The 20392-nt window shown below is 41.3% G+C and overlaps 1 protein-coding gene across 3 annotated transcripts; it reads left to right on the forward strand.

Moving 5' to 3' along the window:
- Window positions 1-1609: 1609 nt before the first annotated feature.
- On the forward strand, window positions 1610-17575 carry LOC115935978 (ribosome biogenesis protein BMS1 homolog). 3 transcript variants are annotated; one of them, XM_063709743.1, is made up of 6 exons: window positions 1610-1822; window positions 2713-2855; window positions 3584-3698; window positions 4917-5056; window positions 6058-6208; window positions 8046-8316. In XM_063709743.1, exons 1-6 carry the CDS (start codon window positions 1640-1642, stop codon window positions 8196-8198), a joined length of 885 nt encoding a protein of 294 aa, XP_063565813.1. In that variant the 5' UTR covers window positions 1610-1639; the 3' UTR covers window positions 8199-8316. The 3 variants fall into 3 exon arrangements, with proteins under 3 accessions (XP_063565813.1, XP_063565814.1, XP_063565815.1); XM_063709744.1 differs by lacking the exons at window positions 6058-6208; window positions 8046-8316 and adding an exon at window positions 16721-17575; XM_063709745.1 differs by lacking the exons at window positions 6058-6208; window positions 8046-8316 and adding an exon at window positions 16305-16387.
- The last annotated feature ends 2817 nt before the right edge of the window (window positions 17576-20392 follow it).

Raw genomic sequence — 20392 nt, forward strand, 5'->3', positions numbered from 1 at the left:
AGAGATACCTATGTAAATCTTTTTAAGATTTTCAAAAGGAGCACACACATTTGGTAAAGCACTCTAACTGTAATGCAGGGTACACACAATGCACATTTTCTTTTTCCTTGCTCTAACTGCTGGTCTCTCAGGTCCCTGCAGAGTGGTATCCTTCCAGATACATACAAACACACGTGCCACCCTTTAAAAACAGAAATGGTAGCTTATTTTACACACTGTTCTATGCTTTGCTTTTTTTGTGTAATATATCTTGGAGGCATATGATCAGTAAGTACTGTAGCTCTGCCTCCTTCTTTTTAATATAATATTCCATTCTGTGGATGTACCATAATTTATTTAGCCTAGCTTATGTTGATTGCTCTGCTCTGGGTTGTCAAAGCCTCCTGAGTATGGCAAAGGCACAAACAATACATGGATTTGGGTGTGTACATGCGTGTGTAGATTATGGGAGTAACACTGGCTTAGATGACAAAGATTGGCAGCTGAGGGACTGTTTGCTTCCTGTTCTTCCTGACCCTACAACCAGCTGCTTGCCCCTTGGCACTCTGTGGCATCAGATGTGGTGTGAGGATATTCCACCTGTTCTTTGAGCTGGTCCAGTGTTGCTGGAGAGCTCTGCTTGCTTCCTCAGTCCGCAGTGGCAGCTGTGCTTTCCTACAAGCCCAACTTCATGTATTCTGTGGTTTCGGGTTTTGAATATTTCCTAGTTTAATCAAAGGTGGGCATTTCTGTTTCCATTTTGTGTTATTTTCAGTTATCCATGGAAAGATAATAACAGAACTATCTTTAATATTAAAACTAGAAGTTTCCAGGAATCAGTTCTGAAATTATTTTGCATCTTTGAAGTGTCTTAAATTTTAAAAATTGGTCTTATCTGCTTATATTTTCTTATAGACTACCATTCATCATAATCTTACTGTTTTTTGACTTAATTCTAAACTGGTAGCTATTTAAAAAAATTTCTGAGCAATTGAGTTATACAAATTAACATACAAGATAGAGGTTTCCACTGCATACTTCCCAGCAAAAAACAGATTTTTTTTTCTGTGAGGAGATTGAAAGAAGAGGTTGGTTTTCTGTACCTATTTAATATATTTCATTGATTATCCCTTTCTTCCCATTCTTTGGATGTCAGAGACCTGTTATTTGGCTTAAAAATACGTTACAGAAAACTTCATTTCTTTAAATTAGGATTTCTTAGGTAAGGGCCAGGTTAGACCCTGCCTTTTCTGAGTTACTTCTCATGCATTAGAATTCTTAAAATGGATGTTTATATCCTAGTGGCCTTGTCTTATGGTTGCCTTTTAGAGCAAGTCAGAGTGTGGTGGTTTCTCTGGGTGATGCCTGTGTAGTCATTTGATTTAGTCTGGAGTAGGACTTTTCTGTCAAGGGCCAGATAGTAAATATTTTTGGCTTTGTGGATCATATCTTCTGCAGCTACTTAGCTCTGCAGTTGTAGTGCACAGGCGGCCATAGACAATATGTAAATGAATTAATGTGGCTATGTTCCAATAAAACTTTAGTTACAAACACAGGTGATGGGCTGGATTTGGCCCGTGGGCCAGTTGCCAACCCCTAGTGTAGGTGGTCTGTTTTGGCAGTTTCTTCGAGAAATAATGTGTTGTGCTTGTAGGTACTGATGCTTATAGGTGCCAGCTTTGGGTTTGAAATGGAAATGTTTGAGTTTCTAAACATCTGTCAAGTACATGGCTTTCCTAAAATTGTGGGAGTTCTCACCCACCTCAACTCCTTCAAGCATAATAAGCAACTGAAGAAGACAAAGAAGCGATTAAAACAAAGGTTCTGGACAGAAGTTTACCAGGTAGGAAAAGAAATAATTGTTAGAAACTAACAGTATAATCCTTTTAAAGTAGACTGAAGAGGCTGGGCACAGTGGCTCATGCCTGTAATCCCAGCACTTTGGGAGGCAGAGGCGGGTGGATCACTTGAGGCCAGGAGTTTCGAGCTCAGGGCAATGTGGCCAAACCCCGTCTCTACTCAAAAGGCAAAAATTAGTTGGGTGTGGTGGCATGCACCTGTAATCCCAGCTACTAGGGAGGCTGAGACATGAGAATTGCTCAAAGCTGGGAGGCAGAGGGTGGCGTGAGCTGAGAGTGCACCACTGCACTCCAGCCTGGGTGACAGAGTGAGACTCCATCTCAAACAAACAAACAAACAAAAAGACTGAAGAGACATTACTAAACATCTCTCTAGGAATTGCCTCCTGAATTCCCTTTGTGTACGTGTTCCCAGTCTCTGGAAGGTCTCCCTCAAGAGAGTGGTTATTCTGGGCCTCTTGGTGCATCTCATTTGTCTCTGTACCTGCTGCACCAGGCAATGTCTGGGTGTTTTGGAGTCGGGACTTAATAGAGTATATCAGAAGTTTCTCCCAGTTACAGGACCAGGCACTGCCCCTTCCTTTCCATACTGCTGTGGTCCATCGGCCACAGAACCATTTCTGTGCTCAGAGGCCTCACCTCCCTCTCCTCACCATACTTAGATGGATGCCCCTGCTCGGCTGCAGAGCAGTCTGCCTCTGTGGGATTCTAATAAGTCCTGAAAGAAGCCAGCAAGGCTCTGGAAGCCTCAGGACAGTGGCTTTGCTGGAAGTCTCCCTTCTTAGGATTGCTTCTTGTTTAGAGCTTTTATTTTGTTGCAGTATTGACGAGAATTTAATTGAAATTTAATTTTTAATTTTCCTTTAATGTTTAGGGTGTCAAGCTGTTCTACCTTTCTGGAATGGTGCATGGAGAATATCAAAACCAAGAAATCCACAATCTGGGCCGTTTTATTACGGTTATGAAGTTTAGGCCTCTCACATGGCAAACTTCTCACCCTTATATCCTTGCAGACAGGTAAAAAGTGATTGTAAACTTTTTCTTCCTGGGCCATATATTTCAAAGCTAAAAAAGCTAGAAAAAGAACAGTGATAGGGTTTATTTTGTGCCTATTTGAATAGTGGGGGTAGAAGTGTAGTTGATGGAAAATGTCTACTTATATCATTGCTCAAAGATGCTGTGCCTTTGGGAGTAAATAAATTGTGAGATGTTTAGGAAAATGGGAGGACTTGGAAACATTTAAGGCTACAGGATGTGGCCGCATCCTACGTTCAGCCTCAGTTTTCAGTGATGCTGCCTTCCTGCCCAGGTGCTTGAGTCCTTCATGTGTGCCTTCAGTTTCCTTGCTTTGTGCTTTTCTTTGTGCTGTGGTTTTCTCAGCCTGGAATACTCTTTTTCCACCTGCCAGAATCCAAGCCACAGTACAAATCCCAGAGCACAGGCTCACCCTCTTCCAGAAACGGATTTTCTGAATATGTTCTTCACTCTTCCCTGACCCCAAGTGGATGTCATCTCCCTGTCTGGTGTCTTACAGAATGAATGTCACTTTCAGCCTAGAGACACAGTTGTGTGCCTGCCCCTTTTCCTCTGCTGGATGGTGAATGGTGCTTCCTTATTTCTGCATTTTCTTCTTTTCTAAACGACATGCTTAGTGGACAAGAGTGTGATGAGTCATTGACACATGAAAGGAGGTATAGGAACTTTTGGCATTCATTTCTGCTGTATGATTGAGTTTATTTTTCTAGGATGGAAGGTTTGACAAACCCAGAGGATATCCAGACAAAATGTGACCGGCAGGTGTCACTTTATGGTTATTTAAGAGGAGCGCACTTGAAAAATAAAGCCAAATTCACATGCCAGGTATTCTCTTGTCGTAGAACATACTAGAATTACACATTGGATTCTTGGGATGGCTTCATTTCTCAGGAAAACTGAAAAATGACCAAACAAGGGAAGATGGCCTTGCTGGAGGTTTTAAAAGTAAGCCAGCTATGTGTAGGCCTGCAAAGGTGTTATCAAATCCCCTCTTCTCTGACCTCTTGTCTTGTAGCTAGAGGGCCACTGTTCCAGTGTGGCACAATGCCCTTCTTTAGGGTCATGGTTTAAGCCCTTGGACTGTGCATCGTTTTTAACACCCCTGTCAACAGTAGATACTTACTGACTTCTTGTCAGTTGAAGCTGGCTTTTTGGGTCCTGTCTTCCAGGGGTAGAAGATTTTGCAATGAGTGACGTCAGTTTCCTCCAAGACCCTTGTGCTCTTCCTAAACAACAAAAGCGCTGTTTAATTAAGGTTTATGTGCCTCTTTCTGGAGTTGGGGGTGTGCTGTATGACAAAGATGCTGTCTATGTTGACCTTGGTGGCAGCCACGGTTTTCAGTGAGGTGGGAGTCATTGTGCTGAACTCTCATTATTCTTTCCGAATCTATTTTTTAATTAAAAAAAGTAACGTACTCAGCTTTTATTTATTGAAGATTTTCTCTTGTACTTATAATAAACGCCCAAATGCATATTGTCAATATGTAGAATAAAAAGAATACCATTTTTTCATTGTACCAAACAGAAGAGTCCTGTCCTCCATGCCTCCTTGATCCATGGCCCCAGCGCGGGCACTGCTGCCAGTGTGGCACCTGCATGGCTTATTTCTGTTTCTGCAAAATCAGTGTGCTTTCCAGCTCTCGTTTGTCTTTTTCTTTTTCTCATTCACAGTGGTCTCCTCATTATTTTAAAGTGGATTTCTAATATTTATTTCTTAGTTCTGTAGTTGAATTTTATTGGGTTAAAAGCAGGGTTATTTAAAAATGTTAGAAAAGCTAGCATTGTTGTAGCACTGGAACTGAGGTTTTTCTAGCTAGGTGTTTAGGTTATCATGTTATATACTCACTGAGCTTTGGAAAAGTTTAATGGATATGGGGATCCATTTCAAGCTTTGTTATAAGGATTTTCTTCTCTGGTGTTTGTGGCATTAAGAAAGGTCCTCAGGAAACGTGTCTAAGATAATTTTGAGAAACTGAGTGAAACCAGTGTCTCTCCAGGATCTTTGTCCTTTCCTCACGTGCCCTTTCTTGGTGGCCTTGATAGGACAAGGTGGGGCTCACCCATGAGCTGGTCCAGAGTCTCATCTCCACCTACTCCACCATTGATGCCAAGATGGCTTCAAGTCGAGTGATGCTGCTTTCCAATTCCAAACCACTTGGGTCAGAGGCTATAGATAATCGAGGGTAAGTCTGCGTTTTTTCTATTTTTAATAAAAAGGTATATTACAGAAGATCATATCACCCATAATTCTGCCATCATAACACATTTTGGTGGGATTCATTCTATGTCATTTTGTTTTTCTTTGTGTGTGCATGTGTCTCTGAGGGCTCTTCACTTACCTGACATTACAAGGGAGTCTTATCTTGAAAAAAAATACAGGATGCATTTTTCAACAGACTTCAAATATTCCTCAAATACCACGCCATCTTCCATAGGTTGCTTTTTTAGTTTTTCAGAGACCTGAGGCCACTTGGCTTTCTTTTGATGGCCAAAACACTAGAGCAGAGTCAGGGAGTTTGTGGCTGTCCAGAAGCCACATGCCTTGTCTCTGAAAGTTTTATTTAGATTATGTTGTATTATCTCCCATGGGTAGGTTTCCACTGATGTGTGGCTTATGTGAATTATTTTTCAGTCTGGGTTGGGAATTTGTATACCTTTATGCTTAGTGGATGTTTGCAAAACATTGATTTTGTTGTATTGATTTATGACTCCCAGTAAAACTTATCTGAAAATTTTGAGATAACGTAGTATGTAATTTGTTACAATGTGCATAAACTACCTACCACAGTGCCTGACATAATGAGTGTTATTAGCTATTTTCATTTTTGCATATCCTTCTAGTCATCCTTGTCTACAAGAATACTCTCTTCTAATATAGCTGCAGGTAAAATACATAATTTTATTTCTATATTCTGAGGATTTTTTTCTATACAGTCTTTATGTAATCATGATTTTATTGTTACCAGTGTTTTTTTGTTATTGTGGTTTCTTTGTTTTTGTTTTTGTTTTTGTTTTGAGAAAAGGTCTCACTTTGTCTCCCAGGCTGGAGTGCAGTGGCGTGATCTTGGCTCACTGCAGCCTTGAACTCCCAGGCTCAAGTGATCCTCCTGCTTCAGCCCCGCAAGTAGCTAGGACTACAGGAGTGCACCACCACTCCCGGCTAATTTTTTTTGTTCTGTTCTAGGGACGAGTTCTCACTATGTTGCCTAGGCTGGTCTCGAACTCCTGGGCTCAAGCAATCCTCCCGACTTGGCCTCCCAAAATCCTGGGATTACATATGTGAGCCACTATGCCTGGCCTCTTATTCCTGTATTCTAACTTATCCATCTCTTATGGTATGATTTTTAGTTTTTTCTAATTTATGTTTTCATACTTTTATCTATTGTGCTACGTTAAAAAGCTTCATATAGTTTTCTTTCATCCAGTGATTTTAGCCCCCTGATAATCTTCTCTATCAGTTATGGCACTGGTGACTCAAAATGGATGTTATTCCTCTGTCATTCCTTCTAAGTTTGTTAGCTGGCATTTTTAACAAAGAGCTTCCTCTTCTCCCCTTTGTTTCAGCATCACGGCTGACTAATGCACTTGCGTTTTATTCCATGGGTTATTTTCCATCACCGTCATTGTTCTTTCTGATGCCTATGCTGTCCCAGATTCAGCTGCGGGAGCCTTCAGCCTGTCTCCTGTGTCCCTTCAACTGTCTCTGTTAGTCTTTGAGCATTTCTTACTTTCTGACAGAACCAGAGGATCCGGGCTCATTTTGTCCTCTTCCTGCCTTGGGCCTGGACTCAGCCATTTCTCTTAAGGATCATGCATTTTTAACTTAGAAATTAATCAGCTTTCCAGAAGATCTACAGAACCCTAACTTCCCTTTTGAGCAATTTTTTTCTAAAATTAGATTTTTTTTAAGGGTTATTCCTTTATTCTCTCTATAAGTTCTTTTGAAGTGTGGTGTTAGGGAACCATGCCTGAGTTTCCTTATTAACTCTTCCAGTGTTTATCAGATCATTTTTTCCCTACGCTATATCATCTTAAACATCTTAAGCAATTCATTGACATTTTCTGTTTCTTTGTATTTTCATTGACTATATTGCCACTTCTAGATTAGCTGATTAATGTACAAATTGAATTATTTTGCATATCCTTGGTGATATAGGCTGTTGATGCCAAAGGAGGAAAAACAAATGGACTTGAAAACTGGTCGAATGCATCAGAAAGCCATTTTTGGAGGTGATTCTGTGCAAACATCTTCTCTCCTTTCTTGATCTCTTAATTTTTTTTTCTTACCCAAATATATACCAGCTGATTTTGTCTTTCTAGAAGATCCAAGATCTTTGGTTTAGAGATATATTCTCTTAATGTTAACTGGTATTAGAATACTCTTTTCTGTATTTTATTTCAATGCATTTTAAAAATAGAAATGATTGTATTTTCTTTTAACTTGTGAAGTAGAGCATGGCATACAAATGGTGTATTCTTATTATTTCAAAAAATTTCCTTCTTAGTGTGCAAGTTGTATTCAGCACATAAAGTCCATCCAGCTTTGTTGTAGATGCAGTGTGATTATTACATGTTGATAAGGTGTGAATTGGAGATGGGATCCAAAAGTACTGTACTTATTGTAATTTTTAAGCTAATTGTAGATTTGGTGGTGAATATTTTACTACTGCAAAATGAAAACAGCATTTCATCAGAAGTTGTTTTATGGTCTTTCAGGCATTTTATTTTATGTCTTTGGTGCTTTTTGCCCATGAAGTATCTCTTTTGTGTGTTTGTGTGTATGTGTACTGATTTGCTGTAAATTTCACAGTGCTCATTGTCAGGTATCATCAGAATCAGGCCTAGGCAGAGAGCTGAGCAGTACTCTCAGTATGTCTCTGTGTCCTGGTTGCCACATATCTCTGTTGTTTATTTATAAATTGGAGAACTCTCTGATGTGTAACAAAGGTTGGATGGATCAGAGACAATTGGAAGATGAATCCTCTACTCTCTTGTCACCTCTTCTTTTTCTATTCACACATGTCAGATAGAGACATGCGTGTTGTAAATTATTTTGTCAGAATGAAAGCCTGGCAGATTAAGTGATTTCTTCTCTTTTTGCTGTACTTGATATCGATCTCTTGTTCATTTCTTGATAATATGTTTGGTTATTTTTGTTTTCATTGCTTTTAGTGTCAGAGATGGCTTTGGATTCCCCATTCTGTGTGCTCCTGTCTGGCTCCTGAACCCAGCTGGAGAGGTGTGTCAATCCCAACTGGTGAAGTACTGAGAGGAAGCTACACAAAAGGCAGCAAGGTGTTAATAAGTGTACCTCTGACATTTTAACCACCTCTGACTTTTCCATGGAATGGACAAGTAGTAGTCTCTGTCAGAGCAATGTTTTAAAGGAAAAAAAGAAACTTGAGGTCATAAACTGTTTATTAATTTATGCTGTTATTTTGTGTTTACTCAACTCACTTATATTAACTTGTAAATTAGTAATTTATGAACTACTATTCATCAATTCATTGCCTACATGTCAGCAAACAAGTTTTCTTCTTAATAAAGAATCCGGTGGCTGGGCACAATGGTTCACACCTATAATCTCAGGATGTTGGGAGGGCAAGGCAGGAGGATTCCTTGAGGCCAAGAGTTCAAGACCTGCCTGGGCAACATAGCAAGATTTCATCTCTACAAAAAAATGAAAACATTGGCTGGGCATGGTGGCTCATTCCTATAGTTCAGGCTACTCAGGAGCCTGAGGTAGGAGGATCACTTGAACCCAGGAGTTTGAGGCTGCAGTGAGCTATGATCCTAACACTGCTCTCCAGCCTGGGTGACACACCAAGAGACCATCTCTTCAAAAAGGGAATCTAGGGACATCAGTGTGTGCACACAGCATGGCTTGTGAATGCGGAAGTGCCTGTGTGCATAGTTGTGCTCAAGAATGTGTTGATGATTATATCTTCTCAGCATGAAAAAAAGTTGTTTTTTTTTTTTTTTTTTTTTTTTTGAGATGGAGTCTTGCTCTGTCACCAGACTGGAGTGCAGTAGTGCTATCTCGGCTCACTGCAACCTCTGCCTCCCGGGTTCAAGTGATTCTCCTGCCTCAGCCTCCTGAGCAGCTGGGACTACAGGCACACGTCACCACTCCTGGATAATTTTTTGTATTTTAGTAGATACGGGGTTTCACCATGTGGGCCAGGATGCTCTTGATCCCCTGACCTCGTGATCAGCCCACCTAGGCCTCCCAAAATGCTGGGATTACAGGTATGAGCCACCGTGCCTGGCCTGAAGTTCACGTTTATAAAGATCTCTCTACGTCTTAGATTTGATTCTTCCTTTAAATATTTTTCTCATTGACATTTGAAAGCACCTGACCTTATATAAAATGAAGAATTTTCATAACTCCATAAAAGGAGAATTATGACATCATCTACTGTTTCTTTCTCTTGTCTCATAAATCTAAACCATCAACCTGCTTATTTTTGTATACTGTCACACTGTGTATTCCCTGCATTGAATGCCTTTCTATTGACATTGTCTATAAAAATTGTGGGAAGTTTTCTGCACCCTAAATTTTCTGTTATGGGGATTAGATATCCAGTATCCATGTTTTTCCAAGTCTTACATCAGAAAGGGTAAATACAGCCCTCACAGCAGCCTGTTGTTTGTCCTGCAATTGTGTTTCCATCACATTACACAAAGCCTCTTTGTCTTTGTGGTTGTACCCTGCTAACAAGTTTTTTTAAATTATGTAATGTGTGTATATACAAATACCTATATGTATGTGTGTACACATACAGCTGATATCTACTGAGATTATGTATGCATGAACTATAGAATTAACTTGTCATTTTAAGAAAATAAATTATTTTGTAAAGATAAATCTCATGTTTAAGAAGGGGAATTGCCATTGAATCATTTAGGGATGCCTCAGCCTAAGCATAATATGGAAAAAGCCAGAACCAAAAGTCATTTTAGAGTATGGCTAGGTTACTCAACCTATCATCACATTTAATTAAAATGTCAGCTTGAACCATGGCCAGTCGATTTTCGTTAATATGTTATTTAAATCAACTTGTGAAGTCTTCATTTTAGATATAGAATTTGTGTTAATGAACTGGAAAATAACATTCTATTGCTTGGATGATGTGTTAAAGCCTAAAGATTTATGACTTTGTAAAAGAAGAAAACCAGCTGGTGATCAGTTGGCATTAGTATATAAGGATGTACTCATATTTGGTAATAGCCATTTTTTTCTAACTAGAGTAAGGGAGTTGGGAATGGGAGGCAGAAACAGGGACACAGATATATAAAAAATCATAGAACAAAACTGTATTGAGTTCTGAGTATGGTTCTGTGATCCATGGTTCAGTTTGAGAGGTTCCTGTGTCCCTTATGAGAAGGGACAGGAAAGCCAGGAGGACAGGAGTATGTTTGGGCCTGTGCCTGTGCTTCCACCACAGAAGTCAGCAGCTCTACCTTTCTCTTTTCTCCTCTTTATCTAATAATTGTTTCCTCTTCAAATTTGGGAAATGAGCTTAATCAAAGGTTTGTTGTGTTTTTTGTTTGTTTGTTTTTGAAATGTGGCCTCAGTGTGTTTGCCCAGGCTGATCTTAAACTCCTGGGCTCAAGTGATCCTCCCTCTCAGCGTCCTGTGTAGCTGGGACTACAGGCATGTGCCACCACACCCAGCTAAGTTAATGCTAATGTGTAGTTTATCTGATTCAGTTTTGAAGGGTAGGATATATATAGATAGTTATGTTGTGTGTGTGGTGGGGGGGTTAGTGTTTGTGTGTGTGTGTGTGTGTATATATATATATTTATATATTACGTCCATTGCTGCTACAACAAACTACCAGTATGTCAGGGCATAAAACAAATTTATTACACTCCTGTATATCAGAGTGTGATGTGGACCTCACCGGGCTAAAATCTAGGTGGTAGAAAGGCTACCTTCATCTCTAGAGGCTCTAGGGGATCTTTTTTCTCACCTTTTCCACATTCTGGAGTCTGCCTGCATTTTTTGGCTTTGGGCTCTTCTCCACTCTCACCATTAGCAATCTTGCATCCCATGGACCCTTCTTCTGTGGCCACATGTCTCTGTGGCTCTTTCCTTCCCCCTTCTCTTCCACTGTTAAGGACTCATGTGCTTACTTAGTCCTGAATGGAGACACTGTCATCATCCACATGAGCCCACTGTCCTAATCCATACAGGCTGCTACAAGGAAATGCATTAGACCAGGTAGCTTATAAATAACAGAACTTTGTTTCTCACAGTCCTGGAGGCTGAGAAGTGCAAGATCAAGGTGCTGGCAGTCTTGGTGTCTGGTGAAGGCCTGCTTTCTCATAGAGGCTTCCTTCTTGCTGTGTCTTCACATGGTAAGAGGAACAAACAAGCTCCCTTGTGCCTTTAATAAGGTGCTAATCCCAGTCATGAGGGCAGAGTCTCCCGTAAGGCTTAACCTCCTAACACCATCACCTTGAGGGTTAGGATTTTAACACACGAACATTGACGGAACACAACGTTCATTCCATAGCACCAGGGTAGTCTCCTCATGTCAAGGTCTTTACCTGAATCACATGCATGATGTACCGTTTTCATGTAAGGTTCTAGGAATCTGTGGACATCTTTGGGGGGGCCATTATTTTGCTGATCACATATTACATATATTTTAATATTCTAGACTAGTATGAAAACAATGCCACTTCCATTGATTTATATATGTATATATATACACATTGTCTAATGCTATAATTTAAAAAAAGTTGTAGACACAAATATACCAATTTAAAAAAAAATTTTTTTTGCTATTTTACTTCATACTGCCAACTCCTTTTTCCTGAAACTGCTTCAACTCTGGAATTCTTTTTTGCTATTAGTTTTATTTTATTGAAATATTCATGAATGAGCATACACTTGTATATGGATTTAGAATTCACAGTAATGTTCTCATGAATTCATCTGTGAATAACATTTTATAGACAAAATGTCTGCACTAGGACAAGAGAAAGATCTATAATTCCTTTGTTCTAAGGTACCGCCATTCATTGTTATTATTTTAAAATACGAGTGTCGACTGATGTTAAAACACAAAATGGGGCCAGGAGTGGTGGCTCCCGCCTGTAATCCCAACACTTTGGGAGACCGAGGTGGGCGGACCACCTGAGGTCAGGAGTTTGAGACCAGCCTGGCCAACATGGTGAAACCCTGTCTCTACTAAAAATACAAAAATTAGCTGGGCATGTGTTGCACGCCCATAATCTTAGCTACCCGGGAGACTGAGTCAGGAGAATCGCTGGAACCTGGGAGGCAGAGGCTGCAGTGAGCCGAGATCATACCAGTGCACTCCAGCCTGGGTGACAGAGTGAGACTCTGTTCTTCCCCCAACCCCCCAGAAAAAAACACAAAAAGGGATAATTAGCCGGGCACAGTGGCTCACACCTGTAATCCCAGCACTTTGGGAGGCCGAGGTGGATGGATCACCTGAGACCGGGAGTTTGAGACCAGCCTGACCAACATGGAAAAACCCCATCTCTACTAAAAATACAAAAATTAGCCAGGCATGGTGGCACATGCCTGTAATCCCAGCTACTCAGGAGGCTGAGGCAGGAGAATTGCTTGACTCTGGGAGGTGGAGGTTGCTGTGAGCCAAGATCACACCATTGCACTCTAGCCTGGGCAATAACAGCAAAACTCCGTCTCAAAAAAAAAAAAAAAAAAAAAAAAAAACAGATTTATAACTGGGCAGTGGAATTGAAAATCATTTTAAAAAATATCCAAAATACCTAAGGAACTTGTATAAATAAATAGGAAAAAAAAAGAGAAAAACATCAAGAAGCCCACAAAAAAACAGATTTGTAAATGGGCAATGGATTTGAATAGACATTTAGCCATAGAAGGCATCCAGTTGGTGAAAAGGCATATGGAAAGGTGCTCAGCATCACTGATTATCAGGAAAATGAAAATGAAAACTGCCACGAGTGGTTTAGACCATAGCGGCATGCATGAAAGTTTTCAGACCTCCAGTTGTTGGGAGTGGCTGAGGAGATTGGGGAGCTTCTGTCTGAGTTGGAAGAGTGGAGTCTCAACAAGAACCAGTGTATTCTGGACATGTGTGGGCCCTGGAGTGTGCATGGCTGGATGCCTTGTCTACCTGTGCCTTACAGAGTGACACCACTGTGGTGTGGTCGATCAGAGGGGCAGGAGGCTTTCAGAGGGAGTGGGAAGTGGTGGGGGTTGGTTTGTTTGCCCATGGATGACAGCAAAAGTGAGTTGGCTTCCCAAGAACTTTTACCAGTAGCCTGTTTTGCTACAATTCTAGACCCAGACTGGGGTCCCAAGCCATCATAGCCCACAGCTTCTTAGCAAGTGCATGTTCAGTTGGATCCCCCAGCTCAGCCTGGGTCATCCCCACCTTCTGCCTCTTGGGCCATACATAGCTCAGCTCTGTACTGAGCCATCATCCCATGGTGAGCAAGACCCCATTCTTGGTCTTCAGTCTCTTTCCCTGCAGCATGCAATCAAGGTGGTGGCTGGAAGGGGCCAAGGAGCCACATGTCACAGTGCCCTGCTGCCTGAACAAGGACCAGAGGCCTGTGGAACACATGGCTCTCAGATTTCTCCCATTTGATGACTCATCAGCTGCCCCCACATGGCTTTCTAGCTCACAGCAGATCTAGCCTTCTCTGAGCAGTGAAGATGGGATGTTTTATGGTCATTTTCCCTGGTGTGCAGAGCCCAAGTGGAGTTCTTCAGCACACCCTACACCATCTCCTCACTGACACCCCCACCTGTCCAGTCTTACCTGCCTTCATATCAAAAGCACTCAGTTAACCCAGAGGGCTTCAGCCCTGCCCTGCCTGACTTTCTAGGAAACCCCTCTCTCCACCCACCCTAATCAGACACTGTGAAGGTTCCCCCTCATCATTTTAAAAGGAAGAGAAATTTTTCTGACACAGAGGTTCTGGTGAAGTGGCCTGCTCCCACATCACAGGGTGATGGCAGTTTGGACTGGACCAGGATCAGACAGTGCTGTCCTGGAGCTGGCCATCTGATAAGGGGCTCCAGAAAGGGCAGTGATGGACCCCTGGGAGGCTTTCTGCTCTCCTGATCACAGGTTTTTGGTGAGAGGACCTATTGGCCACTAGGGTGTCTGCGGGTGTGTGTGTGTGTGTGTGTGTGTGTGTGTGTGTGTGTGTGATGTGTGTTTACTTGGATTGACTTCTTTCAGCATGAAGCCCACTGTTTTGCTGAATGTATCTCACTGTTTCCTGAAACTCAGTACATTCAGCTGGCTTAAGGGTCCTGGGGCCTCGCTGTGTCATATTTGCACAAGCCTAGTGTCTGTGCAGACTGTACACTGGAGTTCAGTTGTAAGATCCTTTTGATCACTTATTCTGTTCCTGTAATAGAAAAGCCATTTCACTCAATGGAATAGAAACACAGATCTAATGGAGAGATGTTCTAATCTGCCATACACTGGGGCAGTGGCCAGTGATTTGGACTTTGTGGCACAGATGGAAATTTCCAGGTTCTCTAGGTGGTAGGCAGAGGCCTCACTTTTTAAGAAACTCCCCCACTCCACCCCGGCCAATGAGGACGTTGCTTAGAGGTATTTCTATCAGTGTTGAGCAGAAGAGATCATTTCTTGATGTTGAATTTCAGGTAAGGATGCCAGCTTCTGCATATCAAGGTGGTGATGTTTGGGCTGCGACAGGTCTTGACAGCAGTCTGAAAGGGGGCTCAAGGAAGTAGCTGTGAAAGGCCCCTGGGATGTTTTCTGCTCCCCTTTCTGCAAATCCCCTGGAGGGAGATCCTATTAGTCACTACGGGATGTGTGTGTGTGTGTGTGTGTGTGTGTGTGTGTGTGTGTGTGTGTGTTCATCACTTGTTGCTTGGGGGTGGGAAGAGACAACAACAGCCTACAGAATCCATAGTTCTCAGTTCATCTCCCATCCTAGTCCAATCATGGCCTAACATCCTTAGCTACCGATCGCAGAGGAGACTGCGCATTTGTGTTCATGTGGCCTTGGATGTTGGCAGATTCAGATTGGTGCCCCAGGCATCTGTGCCTGTAACTGCAGTTTCAGCAGGCTCAGGACCAGGCTAAAGGGCCTCCAGTTTCCTGGTGCATGCATGTGCAATATACTCCCCTGGCCTGGGTCTTTCCTGCCGCTTCTTGCCAGTTGGGTCAGAACTAGCTTATTAACCAGTTTTTTTTCTGAGCTTTAATCGAACTGGCTCCAACCAGTTGCAGACTTCAAAAGGGCTACATGATAGTTATAGATTTTTAAAGATATATTATTATTTTAGAGTAGTTTTGAGTGCACAGCAAAATGGAGTGCAGAGTCCAGAGATCTCATATGCCCTCAATTCCTGTATACTCTCGGGTCACTCCACCAACAACCTCCTACACCAGAGCCACTTTGAAACATTAGAAAATATATTTGAGCATTGAGAAATGTATAAACTAGGCAGCCCCAGACTGCAAGCAGCTCAGAGGTCCAACAGAGAGGCTTAGGGAGGGTGGGGGAAGAATTTTATATGGTGAATGTGGAAGAAAAAGAAAATACTTGATTGGGTAAAGTGGAGCAGTGGCCTCATTTGGAACATTACAGTGGAAGGTCTCTAGTTAGATGTTAGTTGGTGGTTTCTGATTGGTTAAGCTTAAGTTTCCTTTTATTATTTACACTGAGTCAAGTTTTGGTTTATTTAAGGAGGAATTGAGTGCACTGCAGCCACCTCAGGCTCATGGCCACCTGTTTATTTGATTATTTTTAACAGAGAAGATCCTTTTAAAAATATCTGTTACCCTGGCTGTAGTGCAGTGACGTGATCACGGCTCACTGCAGCCACAACCTTCCAGCTTAGGTAATCCTCCCACCTCAGTGCTCCCCACCCTGAGTAGCTGGGACTACAGGCATGTGCCACCACACCACCATGCTAGGCTAATGGTTTGTATTTGTTTGATAGATGCAGTTTCCCTAAGTTGCTTAGGCTTCTTTTGATCTCTTAGACTCAAATAATCTGCCTGCATTGGTCTCCCCAAGTGCTGGAATTACAGGCCATCTAAATCTTTTATCTCAGATTTGCCTTGTGACAAAAGGAGGGGTACTTTTTCTGACATGATGAGGCAGAGAAAGGTGAGGTGGGTGCATCCTGTGCATATGATTTTCTCAGGTGATGGGAATATGGTTGGCTCTTGCCTAATGGGATATATTTTCTCTTTGAATGATTTGGCAAGATATCAGATGAGAGAAGTTGAATAAATGTTAGAAGAACATAGAAAAAATAGGTTATACACGTTGGGTTTCTGAAGAAATGATGTCATTGGAGAAACAAAACTTTTATTGATTTCTGGAAACATTTAGGGCCAATTTTTTGTGTAAGTAATTTGAATTTATGATGATATCTCTGACCACTTTTTGATATTTTTTCTGGTTCAGGTGAGTGGTGTCATTGAGCAAACACAAAGTCGGGCTCATCCAAGGATGAGATTTTGCCAGAGAAAGGACGAGCAGCAAGTTAGGGAGCTTAAGGTAATTATGAGAAAGTTATCTAAAATTGCTTAGGTGGAAGTAGACAGATTGGATTTTTGTGTGTTTGGTATTTGGGATAAGAGGGATGTGGGTGTGTACTTGACATGGGTTGTTTATTCTCTCTCTCTTTTTTTTCTTTTCTTTTTTTTTTTTGAGAGGGAGTCTCACTCTGTCACCCAGGCTGGAGTGCTGTGGCACAGTCTTGGCTCACTGCAACCTCTGCCTCCCAGGTTCAAGGGATTCTCCTGCCTCAGCCTCCCGAGTAGCTGGGATTACAGGCGCCTGCCACCACGCCCGGCTAATTTTTGTGATTTTTTTTTTAGTGGAGACGAGGTTTCACTATGTAGGCGAAGCTGGTCTCGAACTCCTGACCTCAGATGATCCACCTGCCTCAGCCTCCTAAAGTGCTGGGATTACAGGCGTGAGCCACCGCGCCTGGCCTGTTTATTCTCTTAAGAGAGAAAATGAGGGGATTAATGGACTGTAGTTCTGGACAAGGTGGAAAACTCTTAAAGTGGAAGTACTGGGGCAAGTGCTCTGACACGCTAGGATGGTGCAGTCAGTCCCTTCACCCAGAAATCAGTAGAATGTTAGCAGTTCAGACTCAAACCTTGTGAAAAACAGGTGGTGGAAAGGAAATCCCTCACAGCAACTGGCACCATAATCAAGACAATGTTTGCAGAATAAATGGAGTTACCTGCTTTCAGCCCCAGGTCGTAGCTATTGTCTGCCCTGCTGATATGTGATAATAATTTGTGATCCTGTTGTCTTAAAATGGGGTCACTCATCTCCAGTAGAATTAAGTCCACAATGAAGTTGTCCCCCCATCCCCGAAGAGATAAACATATATGAATGAACTCACGTGATAACAACTACTGCTGCCTGGGATCATGAGAGACCTGAACTGAACTGATAGGAAGTGAAAGGTGGCTGAGATAATGAGAATAGACCCATCTGCAGAGGATCATAAAACCAGCAAAGACAAGATCTTGTCTAAGATGCCTTCACAAACTTTGTCCATGAGAACTCTTAAGGATTTCACCAGACCTGTTGGCTGCTGCTGTGATCTCTGCCCAAGAGGAGCCTCTGACCAACATCCAAAGGGCTTCTGGACCCACTGGACTCCTCTGGAGGTACCTTGGTCTCCCGATCCATGGCTGTGGTTTTTTACTCCCTTTATCACTGCCTGTGTGTAGAATGATAATTGCACAATTGATAGTGTGAAGACCTCTTGATAAATGGTAAATCTGAGCATATGTATTTGGCTGACATGTCATTGTGAAACCTCACATCTTCAGTCAGTGTCAACGCAGCTAGGGAGCATGTACCTAATACACATATCACTGGGCATAGTCTACAGGCACCTAATAACTCAGGTACCTTAACAGTCACTAATGAGTGTCTCTCCAAGGACTAAACAATGGAAGACTGTAGAAGATGCTATTCATTAAGATATCTCAAGAATGTGGAAGACTATTATTCACTTCTCATGGGACAGGACTTTATAGGGCACCTGAAAAAACTCCCATGAAAAATCACTTTTACAAAATGTCGAGTTATGATATCCAAGATGAAACCAGTGAGTCACAACATTCACATAATACACTGTACAACCCTTATCTCTTGACTGTCATCAAATGTTTCTTACCTCTAAACCAAAGTTTCATTTTATAATTTAATTTTTCTCATTTTTTCCATTCTCTTAGCTTAAGAAAAGATCATTACAAACTTTTTGTAAGTTTTTCATATATGCTTGCAAAGGGTTGTAAAACTTTATTGTGATTATTCTTGCTTTAAGCTGAAACTTCCCTAATCTTTCTTTAGAGATTGTGGCATAGCATGTTAGTTTCTTTTCCATATCCGATTGTTTTCTGTAATGAATACAGAAATATGGGCACTATTTTGTAACTTTAAATAGACATCATCTCAAGTCTACAAGAATTATCCAAAATGGTATTTAATGACATTTCTAGGTCTTCAGACACTATTAATGCAGATTGTAGCCTCTAGGTCCTGAAGATTTTACTAGATACTGGTTACTGAAACTGAGCTTTCTTGAATTATTTTTCCTTCCACTGTGGTTTCCTGCATTTCAACATATCACCTATTTTTGTCCTCAAAGGTTAAATTTTTTCCACAGAATTAAATTAAATATGAATCATCCCTCCTCTGATTTTCGAAATGACCCTTTGCTTCCTATGAAAATGATTCTTCTGGTCCGTTTTGTAGTTATATGTTAGAGTTTGTAAATAGTCACACATTTTGCAACTGCATATAATTTTCTTATTATCTTTTCCTCTCCCTCTAAAACTGCTGTTATTTCTTTTAACTTTTTGGGGGAAAAATTAAACCCATCTTTCACTTTGTTGATATACTTATTTATAATTGAACTCCTTGATTTTTGCTCGAATTGCTTTTCAAGTTACCCACTTTTAGGGAAGACATTATTTGGGTTTTGTTTAGTGTATCAGGCTTTTTTTAGTTAGTTGTATCAAGAAGTGTAGACTTTTCTATACATAATATCCTTTTTCCCACAGTATTTTTTTTTTTTTTTTTTTAAGTCTAGCCGGGTGCAGTGGCTCATGCCTGTAATCCCAGACTTTGGGAGGCCGAGGCGGGCGGGTCACGAAGTCAAGAGATGGAGACCATCCTGGTTAACACGTTGAAACCCCATCTTTACTAAAAATACAAAAAATTAGCTGGACATGGTAACGGGTGCCTGTAGTCCCAGCTAATCAGGAGGCTGAGGCAGGAGAATGGCATGAACCCAGGAGGCAGAGGTTGCAGTGAGCCGAGATCATGCCACTGCACTCCAGCCTGGGTGACAGAGCAAGACTCCATCTCAAAAAAAAAAAAAAAAAAATTCTGTTAAAATAAAGGTCATCAAAAGATCTTTTCCTAAACCTTTCCTTTACCAGAAATAGCTCTAGTGTCACATGGTCCTTTCTCCCTTCTTGCTTTTGTAGGAATCCAAAGCTAATCTGTCCCTGATCCGGATTGCACGCACCTGTGCCTTTTGGGGCCCTTCTGCATTAGTTCTTCCTTCTCTTCTAACCTCAAAAATGTGTTTTCTCTGTTGGCTCTTTCCCTTTAACATAGAAGTATACTCACGCTTTTATTGAATCTTGAAATAAAAGGCTTCCTTTACCACATATCTCCCTTTAATACTACATCTCTCTTCTCAGCCAAATACTTGGGAAGAGAAGCCCTGAGTTTGTGTCATTGTTTTCTCACCTCCAGTTCACTACTTTGCCCACTGCCTGACATCCAGCTCGCTCACACACACACACAAGCCCAATCACTAAGTTGCCATAGCTAATTTGTAGCTTTCCTGCCTTCCTGGCAAAATTTGACTCTGCATTGGGATAATACATGTCGAGTACCTATTGAACAGGCACTGTGCTAGGTGCTGCTGTTATAGATATGAAAAGAAGGCATCATCTCCTTTCTAACGACTCACAGGAGCAGCCATTCCTGATTCATACACATCTCTTGACTCCCAGTGCTCACTTTTGCGAGCTTTACTTAATGCCGTGTAAATCACCCTATTCTCCAGGTCTTCTTTCTTCCCAGTTCTCCTTACTATACACAACTTCTCAAGGCAGTCACCTCCACACCCATGGCTTCAATTGCTTTCTCCATTCTCTGAGAACAATAGAATTTTAAATGGTTTTTTTCATGTATTAGCTTTATTTTATACAAGGTGCCTCACTTGCTGTAACCATAGATTCAAAGTTGCTCCATGAAAGTAATAAATGAAAAATGGTGATTTTTTAGCATGTAAATTTTAGGAAATTTTCCCAGTTATGCTTAATGGCTTGATTTAGTGTGTATGTTATTCTTGAAAACATATGTTGGGATGTCACAAATGGACTTAGCCTACAGAGATTTATATTCAACTTTTGACCAGAGAGTTCCATTTTAATGTGACACTGAGAGTAAAAAACTATCTTTTTCTCCTTACCTATTTCTCTTCCTACATTCTCGGCCAGGAG

The sequence above is a fragment of the Gorilla gorilla genome, chromosome 8, assembly GCF_029281585.2.
Source record: "Gorilla gorilla gorilla isolate KB3781 chromosome 8, NHGRI_mGorGor1-v2.1_pri, whole genome shotgun sequence".
NCBI lineage: Eukaryota > Metazoa > Chordata > Mammalia > Primates > Hominidae > Gorilla > Gorilla gorilla.